At 38.3% G+C, this 16,274-nt stretch overlaps 1 protein-coding gene across 1 annotated transcript in view; it reads right to left on the bottom strand.

Annotated features, from left to right (window-relative positions):
* Positions 1–8,278: 8,278 nt before the first annotated feature.
* LOC114053908 (retinol dehydrogenase 10) overlaps positions 8,279–16,274 on the bottom strand; it is a 35,945-nt gene continuing 27,949 nt past the window's right edge. Inside the window, exons 3-6 of the mRNA XM_027877032.1 lie at positions 13,741–13,839; positions 11,778–11,923; positions 9,771–9,902; positions 8,279–9,654 (exon numbers count right to left, since the gene is read on the bottom strand). Coding sequence (XP_027732833.1) covers positions 9,531–9,654; positions 9,771–9,902; positions 11,778–11,923; positions 13,741–13,839 — 501 coding nt within the window. The 3' untranslated portion in view covers positions 8,279–9,530. The remainder of the gene's footprint in view (positions 9,655–9,770; positions 9,903–11,777; positions 11,924–13,740; positions 13,840–16,274) is intronic.

Here is a 16,274-nt window from a genome sequence, read left to right as displayed (position 1 = left end):
GTGTCACAGAAACCAAGGAAAAAAAAAATATCCAAGAAGAGTGTTGAATGCTGTGAAAAGATGAAGTTGTGGAGAATGAGAACTAAAATTGGATTTAGCAATAGAGAGGCCATTGGTGACCTTTGAGAAAGGAGTTTCAGGCCAATGGTGGGTTTGGAGGTTGGATTGCAAGGGGTGTAGGAAGTAGAGGCATTAAAAATAGATCACTTTTTTTCTAGCAGTTTAGCAGTGAAAAGGAGAGAAATATAGGATGTGATAACTTGAGAAGAAGGAATGATCAAGGGAAGGGAGCAGGGGATGGTTATTAAGGGGGAAAATTAGGGAGGTATTAAGAATGGGGGAGAGCTGAGCGTGTTTATAAGCAACAGAAGATAAGGTGGTAGGTAGAGATGGATTGTAAGTAGAGAGAATGATTGATGGGACAAATTCTTGAAAGAGATGGGAGGAGACAGGATCAGGGACAAGGGGAGGGACTACTAGTGAAGAAACATTTTGTCCTCTGAACTAAAGAATGGGTAAGGGTATAGAGAGGCTTTGAGGTTTAGAGGTGAAAAGATAACAGAGGTTGAAGTGCCTCAATCTCAGTAGAATAAGTATCCAGGTCATAAGGGTTTTTTTTTGGTGGAGGAGGGAGCTTGTAGGTATTGTTGAAATGGAAAAGTAGGTTTGGAAAATCTACTGTTAAGAGTGTGATGGGGGAGGGGGGGTCAATTAGAGATGAGCTAAAGAATTTCTGTGTAGCAGTGAGATTAGATAACATAAATTTGTAATGGACCCAACCCCTTCTATACAGACATCTTTCCTTCCAAATGTTTCTCCTAGATAAGTTTCACTAGCATATGGAAAGATACTCTTTCATCTTTTAAAAATTTTTTTAATTCCCTTTCTCTTTTCCTCCTCATCACATCCTCCTGGGACTGGTTTGATAAGAGATGGGATTAAAAAAGGTGTACTGACCATAAAAACCCAACCAAAACAAGGCACAGTTACAAAATAATCAAAATAGTCACATATGGAACTTCCTACCCATTCCTCACTCCCCAGCCCCAAACCCAAGAGAAGAATGTATGCATAACAACCACACAGATTTCCTGCTTGCTTTCACACCTTGGGTGGTCAACCTGGCCATCACTTTGGGCCCTTGAAGGGGGAGTGAAATAGCCAGAGCTAAAGGCCATCACCCAAAGTGTTAGAACTTTGTGTTTTTTCCTAGCCCAGTCTTAATCTTTCCCTTTTCTCTTTAGTTGACACTCTCCTCACAGGCATTACTAAACAAAGTTATGATTTTGACTCACCTTCTTAGAAGCTTTTGTTCTTCCTAAATAATTACAAACCCAATTCCTATCATTTTATTTTTTTTAAAGAAAGATCATATATTAAATATCACTTTCATTTCCAAATATCTTTCCTCTCCCCACCTACCCAGAGAGCCATCCTTTTTAAGAAAGAATAAGAAAAGGGGGAAAGCAAAATGAACACATAAACAGAATGGGATAGTGTAGTGATGTCCTACATCCATAGTCCCCTACCTCTCAAAAGAAGGGAGGGAGTTGCATTTCTTTTTTGGCACCAAGCTTTGTTGTTACAATTACACAGCATTTAGGGGGTATATGTGGATGTGTGTGTGCACATGTGTTACATTGGTGTAGTCATAGTGTGCATTGTTCATTATTGGTTCTCCTTGATTTACTTTGTATCGATTCATTGAAGTCTCAGTTCTTAAGGCATAGTGACATTTCATTACATTACGTACCACAGTTTGTCTAGTCATTCCTCAATTTGTTGGCATCTATTCTCTTTCCAGGTTTTGTTGGTTTGTTTGTTTTTGTTTTTGCTGCTATAAATATCTTTGAATATGAGACTGTCTTTGATCTCCTTAGGGAATGCATGCCAGCAGTGTGATCTCTGAGTCAATGGGCATCCTAAGCCCTTTCTTAACATCATTTCAGATTTCTTTCCAGTGTGATTGGCCGATGATTTTAAATGTCACTGACAGCAAGATGTAGTGGATGGGGCCCTGAATTTGGAGTCAGGAAGACTTGGATTTAGATTCCATTTCAGACATCTTCTGAGTTGGGTGATACCAGACAAGTCGATTAACCTGAGTTCCTAGTCTATAAAGTGTGAATAATAATAGTACCTAATTTATAGGGTTGTTATGAGGATCACATGAGGTAATATATGTAAAGTGCTTTGGAAATCTTAAAATACAATTAGATAGATTCAAGACTGGTTGGATTACTGGACTCAAGGAATAGGTATTAATGGTTCGATGTCAACATGGCAAGAGGATTTCAGTGGAGTAGCCCAGCGATCTGTGTTAGGGCCTGTGCTGTTTAACATTTTGATCAATGACTTGGATAAAGACATAACTGGTATGTTCATCAGATTTGCAGATGACACCAAGCTGGGAGGGATAGCTAATACAGTGGATGACAGTCAAGATCCCACAGGCTAGAGCATTGGGCTGAATCTAATAAAATTCAATAGGGAGAAATTCAATAGGGATAAATAAGTCTTCCACTGGGGAACAACAACAAAAAGTCAGCATCACAAGTATAAGATGGAGGAGACATGGACATACAGCAGTTCTGAAAAAACTCTGGGGAGTTTTAGTGGACCACAGCAGTGGGAGGTGGTAGCCAAAAAAGTGAATTAGATCCTGGGCTACATTAAGAAAGGAATAGCTTGCAGGAATAGATAGGTGATGGTCCCTCTGTACTGAGATCTCCTAGAGTATTGTACTCCAGACAAAGGTAACCAGGATAGTGAAAAGCCCCAGGTCCATATGACATGAGGATTGGTGGAAGGATCTGGACATGTTTAGCATGGAGAAGACTCAGAGGGAACATGACAGCTGTCTTCAGATATTTGAAGTGTTGTCATGTGGAGAAGATATTAGGCTTTTTCTATTTGACCCCAGAAAGAACAACTAGGGACCATGGGTAGAAGTTGCCGAGAAGTTTATTTAAGCTTGATTTCGGGAAAAGTCTGCTAACAATTCGGGCTGACAAAAAGTGTGATGTGTTACCTCTCGTGGTGGTGGGTTCCCCTTCCTTGTGGATCTTGAAGCAGAGGCTGGACAGCTATTTGCCAGCTGTGTTATAGTGAGGATTCCTTTTCTGTTTGGGTTATATGAGATTGCCATTGAGATCTCTTCTAACTCTCAAACTCAGCAATTCCATGAAGTGGTATATTGATGTCAGCTATGATAGGAATGATGATAGTGATATGGTAACATGCCTCTTAAGCCCATTTAAGCCAAAACTAGAGGCAGGCACAAGTTTCTAAAACCTAAGCCCAAAAGAAGGAAACTGAGTCTCACAGAACTTTTGCTACCTATATGACTCTACGCAAGTCACTTCACTGCTATGGGCCTCAGTTTCCTTCTCTGTGAAAAGGAAAGGCTGTGGCTTGATGACCTCCAAGATCCTTGCAACTCTAAATCTATAATTTTATGACTGTGGATACACTAAGCCAAGTTGTTCAGCTCTTCTGCAACACATTCAAATTCAACATTGCATCTTTAGCAGGTAAGAAGAGGAAATGGTTCTTTAGCCTTTCAGACTGCTGTGAGAATTATCTTCAGGGACAAACCCCAGGCCATGCCTGAGCAGGAAGTTGTAGCAGCTGGAGGAGCTGTGGTTAGGGAATCTCCCCATGGGGCTTAGCTTTTTGCTCCATCTTGTTCCTTCAGTGACAGCAGTATTCATTTCTTTACTTTCTGGCCAGTTTCTTTGCTTCCCGATTCCCTCAATCCTCCAGGCCCTGTACTTTAGGAATGCTGAGGGCAGCAGATTGTGTTAGGGGGTCCCTTGTGAGAGAATCATTTTGGGTCCAGTTCCAAAAATTTCACAGACAGCTCAGCTTCCTGAGGTAGGTCCCAGGAAAACTGACAACACCTCCCCATTGTTGAAGTTAGGAAAAAAGATACCAAAAATAAAATGTAGCATCTGGAAAAAAGAGAACTCATTTTATAAGAAAGAGCTGGGGAAATGGAGATTTTCCTTCTAAAAGGATAAGCTTTTCTGATCAAACCATGTTCTCAGTTATTCCAAATCTCAAATGCTCTCCAAATCAGAGGCAAGTTAGGTCAGATTTTTTTTTCATTTAAAACAACTCCAATACTTGTTTCTTGAACTTGTACAGGTAGTATGGATGAATTAGGTTTTGTCATCCTAATCAACTCATTGATTAGCTGTTCTGAGGGACTGGGAGAAAACTTCCTTTTTATGCATTTCCTGGAGCAGCCTATTGGGGAATGCTCTACTCCAAGGTAAAATGTTTGTGCATTCTTTTTAAAATTTTTTTTTGTTTTTGCATTCTAAATTTGCCCCATTTAAGGAGAGAATGTATAAAAAGGAACCCAGGTAGAAAATACCAAAAGGCCTGCAGGAACCCCTTTAAAGAAATGCAAGAGGAGCCCCAAACCCCAAGTAATATTAGAATACTGGGGATATTAGCTAGTATTTATATAGTGTTTTATAAATATTATCTCATTTTATCTTCACAACAACCATAGTGTGTAGGTGTTATTAATATTTCTATTTTACATATGAGGAAACTGAAGCAGAGAGAGGTTAAGTGGTTTGCCCAGGGTCACACAGCAAACAAGTGTCTGAAGTTGGATTTGAACTGGTCTTCCTGATTTCAATGCAACACTCTATCCACTGCATCCCCTAGTCCAAAAGCCACCTAGCTGGAGATTTAGGAGAGTTTCATGTCTCAGGTAAAGCAGAGGCAAACCATTTTCTCTACTTATAAAGTGATCTTATTATCCAGTGATATGCAAAAGGCAATGAGGTGCAATAGATAGAGCTGGTCTTGAAGTCAAGAAGAGTTGGTTCAAGTCACATCCTGCCTGCATGACTTTGGGGAAGTTATTTAACCCTTTACTGCTTTAAGTCTCTAAGACCTACCGAATAGTTGGAGATCCCTATATCAATGAAATCAAGGATTTAGTTCAAAAAGAAAAAAAAATGAAAGGGTATCATCTTCTGGATGAAAGTCACCAGAGATGATGTGTATTTCCATATTCAGAACCAAAGACCCTCTTTTCCTAGCTAGTCAGGCCTAGATTCCACAAAAGAAACAAACAAAAAAACAGGCTGGGTTAGTATGAAGGAAAGGTGTGTGTGAATGGCGGTGGAGTGAGTAGGGCCAACTAGGCTCTGATTACTCCTCTCCCTCTTGACCACTGAGAGCTCGAAGTGGACAGGAGGTAGACCAATCTGAATGGCCAGAAAGTGGGGAATGTGCATGAATGTTATGCAAGCGCAGTGTCATATCGATGTGTTTTTAATTACCTGAGAGTCTGGGCTAAAGAGGCTTTACTGCTCTTGATAGTCAATTTCCTTCTTCATATCTGCCTTACTCACCAGCCAGCTGCCTTTAGCTGAGAACAGGAAGTTTTTACTATGCTCATAACTAAAAGCCTTGGAACTCTTGTCAGAAGCTCCTGGAGGGTTACGATCTACTCAAGAACTCACAGTGGAAACTATTATTTTGAGAGCATAATTCTGAAAACTGTGGCAGCATTTTGTATTTTTCATCTAAGGAGACAGTTCTGAATATTTTAAGTGTTTTGAACCAATTAAATCAAACCTAAAGTAGCTATCATAATATATGAAATTCAAGCCCGAGGTTCACAACACAGTCCAGGCTGATGGATACTTCCCACTCTGCCTCAAAGCTCTGTGCTATTTGGTGAGGTATCAGGGGAGTAAAATGGATGTAAAGTTCATCACAGGAAATTTGTCCCTGGGCAGCTCCTGGCAAGGTGATTTTTAGTGATTTAACAAGTAATCAGATAGGAAATTGTATTTTAAAAGACTGATAGTGGCAGGTCCTCTGTCACATCGCTTAGAGTACAAAAGTGGTCCATTAAACTGAACCTATATTCATTTGGTGACATTTGAAAAGCATTTTCCTAAACCCAAGAGTTCTCACAAGTCTTCACATTTAAACAAGGTATGATTCAGAGAATCTGCCAACCCCCCTCCCCCAAAACACACACACAAACAAAAACAACAAAGATGTACAGGTTCTGCTAGTGAAGAAATTTTCCTTCTTATTTTTTAACAATTGAATAGGTTCTGTACCTAGAAACCTAACATTGGTGTTGTGGCTATATGTGTCATCTACCAACATTACTGACCCTAGTGGCAATCCCCATTCCTTTGGGCCTAGGGGCCAGTTGGGGAAAATACTGCTAGCACTCAATCTGAGAATGGATCATGCCCAGGAAAAGGCAGAAGTAGCTTATGCCTTAAATTTGGTCTCACTTTGGGGTGTGGAGGCAGGGTTGGGGGCCCAATTCTGAGTTGTGTCACTCTTGGAAAAAGAAGTAGAATGGAGTCTGACCCCCAAGTTTTTCCAGTTCACAGCAGACTTGGTCTTACTGACCTCTCTTTCAAAGGCAGGGCCTCTGACATGGAAAAAAAAAACAACCCATGATTGTATTAGTGCCTTTACTGAGATTATTGGATATCCCTATTACCTGGTAATTTTGACTTTAATCATTTCACTTGATCACAAAGATGATGCAAATTAACTGACTCATTTTAGGAGATATCTTCCCAATTCTAAACTGGTCCAAGAGATGTGATTGACTCAACTATGCACTCATTTATTGTGTAGGGCCAGGAACACGGAATTGATGTAGTGTTTATTTTTAACTAGAGAAAAAGGTGACTCAGCTAAGGAAGCGTCGTAAGTTTCATTTAAAATATTAGAAAAAAAATGACCTAATATACTAAGATGATGGAAAAGAAAACACAAAGTCAGTGAATCTGAATTAGAAGTAACTTTAACACATGGGGACATGATCAGGAACAAGTATGGCTGAAAGATGGAAACCAGAAAGAAGAATCGTGTGTGATATAGCATTATCTTTAAAGCCTGCTATTGAGATACCTATGTAGTATAGAGAGTGGAACTGTTATGGATGACGGAGCAGAGAACCTCAGAACCTCAAGCTACAGAGGGAACTTCCAGGCTTCCTGGTTCAATCTAGACCTAACATGTCAACAACCGTACTTTCCATCAGACTCAACTTTGATTATTTAGTTCAAAATTCTATAATGGAGTAAAGGGGAAGGGATAGAAAACACCTATTTGCCAGGCACTGCACTAAATGATTTACAAATATTATCTTACTTGATCCTCACAACCATCCTGCCAGGAAGGTGCTATTATTATTTCCATCTTACAGTTGAGGAAACAGGCAGAGAGGGGTTATGTGACTTGCCCAGGGTCACACAGCCCACAAGTGTTTGAGGCTAGATTTGAACTCTGGTCTTCCTGACTCCAGGTCCACTGTTCTATCTCCTGTGCCACCTAGCTGCCTCTTAACAGCTAAAGGTAACTAAAAGGATACAGAGAAGTGTGGGGTGGTTTGGGGGAGAAAGAGGATGAACTAGAAAAATGATTAAATGGTGTGGCATGTAAGAAAACAAAATCTAAAAGGAAAGGTTAAGCAAACTGGGATTATTCAAGCTTAGAGTAGGTAAAGCTGAGGGATAATCTTGAATAGCAAGGATGGTAACCAGCAAAGAAATAAAGGAAAACTGAAGAAATATGCTTAAATCATGGGGAAGGAATTGTGTTGAATATAAAGAACTTCTTTACTTTGAAGATTGTTACATCTTGGAGTGGGCTGTAGAATGTTTTTCTTTGGAGGATTAAAAAAAAAAAGGTAGATTTTAATCTGTCTTGGATGACTTTCAAATGACAATAAATGACCTTTTAAGGTGCAACCACTCAACTTTATGATCCTATTTTTCTATTGCTTGTTTAAATCTGTGATTTAAATTTATACCAAAGATGCAAATACCTTTGATGACACTGCTTATGTGTAATCATTTAAATAAAGCTGTATGTATAGGACATGTATCTTATAGACATAAATCTATATAGCTAATATAGATCTTAAAGATATACATATAGAGGTTATCTGGTAGGGCCTCTCTGATCCTGGTATTGGAGAAGGCTTCACCACAGCCCTTGGTGAAGGATTAGCATATGTTCCATTGAGCTGATCTGTAGTATAACTGAATCCACGTAACAAGAGTGCTGTTTGGTGGAGTTTTACTCTTTTTTTCTAACTCCTGTTTTTCTACATTCAGTATGAAATATTTAAAAAGACTCGAGTAGAGAGAATATTAACAAATGTATTTAGCAAAATCATCTCACCCAAATATTTTAAAAAGCCTAAGAGAGAACTTGGTGTACAAAAAAGACAGTGTTTCCCAACAGCACAGTCAATCACGGACAGGCATACAATCAGTTATCTGGAAGTTAGTTCTTTCAATTTAATCAGTCTTTTACAAAACTTCCCAATCATTTAATAAAAGATGGCTTTCTTTAATAACCATAGACATTGGTCACTATTTAAACGAGACATTCTAAAAAAGTAATCACAGAATAGTTTATAGTAATTTACAAGTGAATGGTACACATTTAGATACAGAGGTAGAAGTTCACTTTTACAATGTTTCACTAATACACAGATACCAAATTCAAGGCACAAAATAGTTTCCTTTACAAAAAAATACTGTAAAAATGTCATCTGCTGTTCTACAATTTGAATAAAACTTCTGAAAGAATCTTTACACCCTTTCACACTCCAGAGAGTAAGTTTTTTTTTTCCTTACTAATCATAGTTGGCACAAAAATGGGAATTTTATATAAACTGTTGCTTTGATGAGCTGCTATGTACTTTAGGCATGAATCCAGGTAAAGAAATATAAATACAGCAACTTCCTGGGGGAAGGACACTTTATGCAGCAAAATTCATAGGTAGAAAAATGTAAAGTTTTCCTAAACAGCTAGGTCTCCAGAGTGATGGATAGACACCTAATAAAGTTTTTCAAATATAAAATTTGGAATTAGGCTTAGAAAATTTATTGTAACTTTTAATAGAAGAGACCTGTTCAGCTTTCTACCATAACACTCAAGAACATTATTTTAGCTTTGAATAGGTGGAGATTTAAAAATTATTTTTTTGCAAACAGTTGAAGATACATGCACATATGAAAACAGCCCAACCACCACTTTTGCAAATCAGAGCTAATGAGTACAAGTAAGGAGAATAGTACTGCCATCATTCTTTAAAATTGCAAAAAGTTGGCTGAAAGGAGTTCTCAACTGCATGAATTTATAAATCCTGGAGAAATTTTGAAGAAAAACACCTGAAATACACCAAAGTTACTATCTCTAGACTTTTTCTTCATTTTCAACAACAATGATAGTCTGAAGATAGCTCACAGTGCATTTCTATAAAAAATGTTACTGGTTTTAATGTCCTCACTAAAGGACACTGTTGGCAGCTACTTAAGTTCATTTTTGCCTATCACATTTTCCAAGTACTCTAGTCAGTTAATTTACAATCTATTAAAGAAAAAAAGTTTGATTTCTAAAAGTTCACACAGGCTTAGGATCCAGAAAATGTCAGGATAGATGCTGATGTGCATCACTTTGAAACATTTTGATCGTCTTCAGCTCCAAATGACAATCTGGACCAAACATTCTTAAATTCCATTTTTTGCTTCATTGTTGTTTGTAGCTTGTTTTCTTTGCGCAATGAAGGGGTACATGCACTTGTCTGCTCCTAAGAATCGATACATGCAGACGACTGCTTCAAAAGGTAGGATGCTGAAAAGGAAAGGAGATTAGATCATTTTAAAAACAGAACCTTAGTTTCAGAAAACATCTGGAGTAGAAGACATCCAGGTTGACAATGTTGCACGCAAAGAGATTCTAAAAGTTACCTCTTCATGAAAGTTACAATGTACATGAGGCGAGGGGTGCAAATCATGGGCTGGTCTGTGAGGATGGCCTTCATGGCCTGTTTCACACAATAATCTGGCTTTAAAGGTGGCAGAAAAGGCTCAATTTCTTTCCTGGAAATGGTATATTTAAAAAAAAAAAACAACTAAAATCAGAACAAAAGCCAAGCATCTCTGTTTTCTAGTAAAGTACAACATAGTCAAATCTAATAAAAACCATAAAGCTAAAAAACATTCCTTCAAATTATTTTTGTAGCCTCTCCAGAGAAGGCCAAGGCTAAGGCTGAGGTTGTACTTAGGTGAGGTATAAACACTAAACATGGAGGTGATGTTTGTTGTTGGAGCAGTGGCAAAGCTTGGGGTATTGTGAGAGATGAACCTTTCTTTAAATTACCGAAGAACAAATGCTAAAATATTTTCTTAAGTAGTCTAAGAACATTTACTCTGTTAATGTTATTTAGTCCATTCCTCTCATTTTAATAAAAAAAAAACCAAACAAACAAAAAATGGGAAGTGACTTGACCAAAGGCATACCAATGGCCAGAGGCAGAGCTGAAGTGGAGCTCAGGCTCCTCGGCTCCTCTTCCAGTGCTCTCCCCACTAGGTTGGTGAACTATTTTTTTTTAAGGTTATCATCCATTTCCCCACTAACAGCCATCAAATCCATGGCTGATGAAGTAAAGTTCAAGTTTGAGGTGGTGTGTGCCTATGGATGTTTGAGTCTATACCATCTCCGAATGTATATCATCTTTGGAGAAACTGTTACTTTGAACTCACTATTTCTTCCTTTCTCTGTTAATGTGGTTAACTGAAAAGTGACTATGCTAATTAAATCCCCACTTGTCATCATGCTCAGTGCTGCAGAGAGCTTCTCAAAATCCACAGCATCAGCTGAGTACTTAGAGTAAAACAAAAACAAAATTGAAAAAAAGAAAACATGATTGAATTAGGAGTCAGGCTATTTATATCCTACTCTGTTCTGACTCATTTTTAAGAATGGAACAAATCATTTAACTGTGTCCCATTTGCAAATGTGGCAATAGTCTTCCACCCACCTGCTTTGATGGAATGTTGAAGTTAAAAAGCAACATGTTAAGAACAAGCTCTGACCAAGCTCAACAAGTTCAGTTGTCTTTCTTTGCTCAAAGTCATTTAAACAAACTTCTCAAAGCCTCTCATTCATCTTCTTATGGACGGGCTGTAGGGTCAGTCCTTAGCTCAAGTTAGAGAGAGCCACTCCAGGCTCTTTCCACATGGGACATTCTAGATCCGATCACTAGGGAAGAGAAGCACCTTCTCTCACCTTTCTCTAAGAAAGCAGGTGGCCTCCAACCGCTCGGCTGGGACCCACTCGGAAGAAATGCGTCTTTTTACTCTGCTGTCGTCAGTTATGTTCTATACGATCAAAACCCACATTAAATAAAGCTGCTGCCCACTGTTGCCCTTACTTACACTAATATAGAAACGAAGTTATTTCTCTAGAAATAACCTCTAAGAATCTTGCAATTGTTTGTCTTAAAACAAAAATTAGGAGTCACCTTGATACATTCTGTCTTGATGTTATAGGTATGCTTCCTATCATTTGGAAACAAGGAATCTGTAATAGAGAGAGTGAGCCTTCTCTGGCCAATGAAATTTTGAATAAAATATAGGTGAGACCTTTAAAAAAATAACCTCTAAGAGAAACCTTTGATGCTTAGGTTGACTCTTCAGGACAGAGAGTGCTTTCCTAACAATTTTCCTATTTGATAGATAATTTCATATTAACTTTTGTGAGCTTATCAATATGATGCTTTAGTCCTGTACTTTAATTTTAATACATACAAATGAGTTTTCTTATGTGTGAAATAGTAATTACTGTCTAATAGTTACGGTGACAAGGTAGGCTATAAATGTCTGAAAAACCATACCAAGTTCAAGGATGACTTTACTCTCCCCCTCACCTCCTGCCCTCTTTTATAGAAAAGGAGAAAGGTGGGTTTTTCTCACCTGATTCTGCAGCCTCTGAACATACCAGTATCTACAAGGTAAGGACAAACTAATGTTGTTTTAATTCCATCCTTTTCAGCAGCCTTTAGCTCATGGCTCAGGGATTCATGAAAACCCACAACTCCAAATTTGCTCGCACAATAATCCTGTGTTAGAGGCAAGAATAGAAATACTAAGAAGTGTCCACAAGTCAAAGCAGACTAAATGCACCAGTCCCATTAACTTTAGTTAGATGTCTGATATGTTACAGGTGAATGAACAAAGAAAAGGAAACTATTTTCATGGCAGATATTTGATTTGGGTCAGTGCAGAAATAAGATTTCCAAAGTGACAGCAGAAATAGATGAACTTTTTATTTATTTATTTTTTTTTGGCCACAGCTACTACGTATCACATTACTTTGGGGAAGTTACCACAAAGATTCTATGAAAGCTAACAAGCTAAAGTTAAAAATGGAGAGAGGCTGCCTTTGAAGTGTCTGAAAAGTTGACAAATGGTCTCTTGTTCAGTAAATGAGACTGAAAAACCAGTTTGTTTAAATTAAGGCTAGAACAAAGCAGACTAGTCTAGCTTAGAGTATAACTTGTTTGAGTCTCTGACTTTTTTTTAAAGCTAAAGTTCAAATGAAAAAATATTAAATAGCTTGGCTTCAAGTTAACACTAATTTAGGAAACTCATGCCCCCAGCATAGTGAAAAGGATGTCCTTCCTCATTACCTACACCTGAAGACCAGAACCAGGACTTTTACCTCCCTGACCATAGTAGAAAAGATTTATTTTTTCATAAGCCTGGATTTAAAGCTGTCGTGTTCAGCCTGTTCTCTTAACATGTTCATCTGCACTTATGTTTTCTACTTTATCTTCTAGAATTCTGCAGGGAAGACACAGTGGCCCTTTTATATGCTTAATAACACCCAACACTGTACCATGCTCACTTTTAAAATTAATTTGTGATGTATAACCTATACCAAATTGTTTTCCTTCTCAATGAGGGGGGAGAGGAGAAAAGAAGGGAGGGAGAGAATTTGGAACTCAATTTTAAAAAAAAAAGAATTTTTAAAAATTGTCTTTATATGTAATTTTAAAAAAATATAAAAAAAATAAAATTAGTATGTGATTAGGAAGGTCATTTTAAATGAAAAGGTAGTCTTGGGAGGTTTATGGGTTACATCTCCATGTACCATAGCTTCCCCTTCTGATCCACTGAAACAGGGATGAATTAACCTGAGTAAGTATTATGTGTCTCCACCATCCATTTTAATAAGGACTTGACCTGGCTTCTGCTTCTTTGCCTTAGTAACTTCGTTCAGGGGTCAGCTTATGGACCATCTCCACTGGGAGGGCTTTTCTGGGTCGCTTGATTGTTAAGGCTTGCTTCTACCTCCTCAAATTACCCTGTACATATTTATCTCTGTACATGCTGTATCCCCTCCCTGGCACCCCTGGCAGAGCGTAGGCTCCTTGGCAGCATGGTTGGGGTGGAGGTTCAGGGGAAGGAATGGGGGAGATTTGTTCTCTGGTGTCACCAATGTGTTGTACGGTGACTGACACTTTACAGGTGCTGTTTGGATGGGACTGCAAGTGTCCTGCCTGGGATGGCAAACCCTGGCCAAGGTTCAGCATTAGCAGTTACAAATCAGGGCCATTAACGTCCCTGACACCCAGGAAGAATCAGTACTTGTCCTTCTATCTGGACCAGTACTAGCACAAACTGACAGGTTTAAGTACTGATAACTGCTGTCAATTGTGATAAAAGTTTAGATTCTTAAGGGAAATTTTGCAAAAAGTCTCAGTCTCATTCTCATTCTAACTAGCAAGACCAGAAATCCTTTGAGGTGGGGGTTGGAAGGAGTCCTTAATGGGCTATGAATTGTTTAAACAGTAGTTAACCTTATTGCTACAAGTGGACTTGACACTTAAAATATACAGATTTAACAGAAGAAAATGATTTGTAGTTGACAAACCTCAACTCCAGCAGTACTGAACAATCCTAGGGAACTTGCAACTGTCACAATGTGACCATGATTAATCTCCAGCATTGTAGGAAGAAAAGCTTTGGTGGTCTGAAAAAGAAAGTTGAGTGCCAACAATTATTCCTAATTTCATCTGAAATTTATCTAGAACATGAAACACTGTTAACAGAAATCCAATTTTAGCCTCAAAATGTTTTATTTTCCCAATTTAGTAAAACAAAAACAAAAACTTCAAGACGGTGGGTCCTGTAAATGTCTACTTAACACAACAATGGATTACTCCTATGGCAAGGACACATGATCATCTATCCTGAGGTATTGTTAAGGAAAAGGGTAAGAACTGTTAAAAACGGCTCTTTAAATCAGTGGTCTAGATCAGTGATCTTCAAAGTAGGGCCTGATGCAAGGGGTATGTGATCAACCAATCAGAGGTGGGAAGATGGTTGAATCTCACTCTCCTGAAGATGATCAGTAATACATTTATTGCCAATACAACTCTACCTACCCTGATATTCTAATATTCCTCCCTGCTGCCTTTACTGTTCAGTTCCCGACTCCTCACTTCTGTACCAGGAACCGGTCCCTCTATCACCTAACTTCAGTGTAGCTCACAGAGGTTATAATCTAACCACTGGCCAGATGTCCATTTGGACCTCTTCTTTCCCTTCCCCCTACCATACCCAACTCTGACCAATCCTCATATAACACAGTTTCCAAAATCCGGCCACCACCAGGATATGCTTTACTTTGTCTATGCCATTCCTAACATGTGGCTTTCAGAAGTGAACACGGTGTTCTAGGTATGGGTCTGATCAGAAGAACAATGACCCCTCTCGTTCTGGAAGCTGCCCCTTAATGTACTCTGGTATGGCCACTATCATTATATATCTTTGGAAAAAAAAAGGAGTTGACTCATTGAGTTGCGGCTTACTAAATAAGAATCATTTTTAGAAGCACTAACACTCAGAATGGCTGAGACTGATTAAGAATACTAAGGACAATAAAGAATCTCCAGATCTTTTTTCTCCTCACATGAACTACTGCCTAGCCACATCTTCCCAGTCACTGACAGTTACTCAATTACACTGCCAATTTAATTGCCTAGTTCTTTCAATACCAGATGACACAGTCCATCTAATTCTGGTGACTTGATTCATTCAAGACAGTTATTATATTATCATCTTACTTTAGTTTTAACTCCCTCTTAACCTAAAAAAAAATTCTATCATTTCCACTCCAAAGAACAATTCTTCTTGGCACAGAAGACATTAAACAAAATAAGAGTTGAATAGTTTGGCCTTCTCGCTACCCAAAATACTCTAATAAGTAGAAATCCTATCCTTTCTTCGATATTTCCTTTTACTTCAACACAACTTTTTTTAAAAATCCCAGGAAACCCTTCTTTATTATCCTTAGTATTCTTAATCAGTCTCAGCCATTCTGAGTGTTAGTGCTTCTAAAAATGATTCTTATGGAAATATACCAGTCTTTTGTATTCATCCTCAAATCACCTACTCCCTCTTCCATCTTTTATATAACTTTTAAAAATCTGGAATGGTTAGTGGGTTCTCTTCATGCAGCTCCCTTTTCTTCACCTCTTTGGAATAACTTCTCTTTTTATCTTCAGGGTTTCTTTCTTGAGAGTTTTCTATCCCTCTTGGGCCAACTACTCTTATATGAAGCCACTGGATCCTGCCTATCATCAGTGTGAACTCTTTGAAATCTGTTCTGCCAAAATCTAAGGTGATATCTTTCCTCTCCTTGATCATAAGCTGTATGAATTCAAAGATTCCTTTCCTTTCTATTTCAGCACTTGGTGCCGTCCTTTCAGAAGGATGAAATTACCATAAAGGCAAGCCACAAGTTTCTCAGCCATTCTGCTTGCAGCAGAAAGAGAACTCCAGTAGATATTTAGTGTCGAAATCTCTCATTGCTAGGACATCATTCCTTCACACCAGATTTGTGATCCTCTTCCCAAATCCCTCATTTAACTCCTCCTTCAATTCTATAGTATACTTCAGTGACAATATCACTTCTTTTTCTCCTATGGTGAGGACTTAATCATTCAAAAAGTATTTTTTAAGCATCTATAATGTTCCAGGTACTGCTTTATGTGTTGGGGATATAAAACCAAAATAGTCCCTGTTCTCAGGGAGTTAAAATTTTATTTACATTTAACCTTACATGTTTCATCAATGCATTGTCTTGACTCAGCATCAACTCCTTGGGTTCTTGAATTTCCTCCTAAATGGGTCTTATTGCTACAAACAATGCTTCACCACCACCCCTTTTATCTAGTCTATTCCTTTTGTACAAGACTTATCTTTCCAGAGCCGTACTCAGGCACAAGTTCTAGTTTCAGTGATGCCCAGAAGATAAAACTCGTTTCCTTACGTTAGGATCTCTAGTTTATCCTGTTTATTACCCATACTTTCTGCTTTCTGTGTAGAGACATCTGAGTTTATGGGTTTAATTTGCTAGCTTTCAGACACTGTTTTCCATAAATGACTTGATCTTCTTTTCAG

This window comes from Vombatus ursinus, unplaced genomic scaffold (genome assembly GCF_900497805.2).
Source record: "Vombatus ursinus unplaced genomic scaffold, bare-nosed wombat genome assembly UNPS02014812.1, whole genome shotgun sequence".
Taxonomy (NCBI): Eukaryota; Metazoa; Chordata; class Mammalia; order Diprotodontia; family Vombatidae; genus Vombatus; species Vombatus ursinus.
The sequence above is the reverse complement of the archived record's forward strand: the minus strand, read 5'-3'. Positions and strand labels throughout refer to the sequence as shown.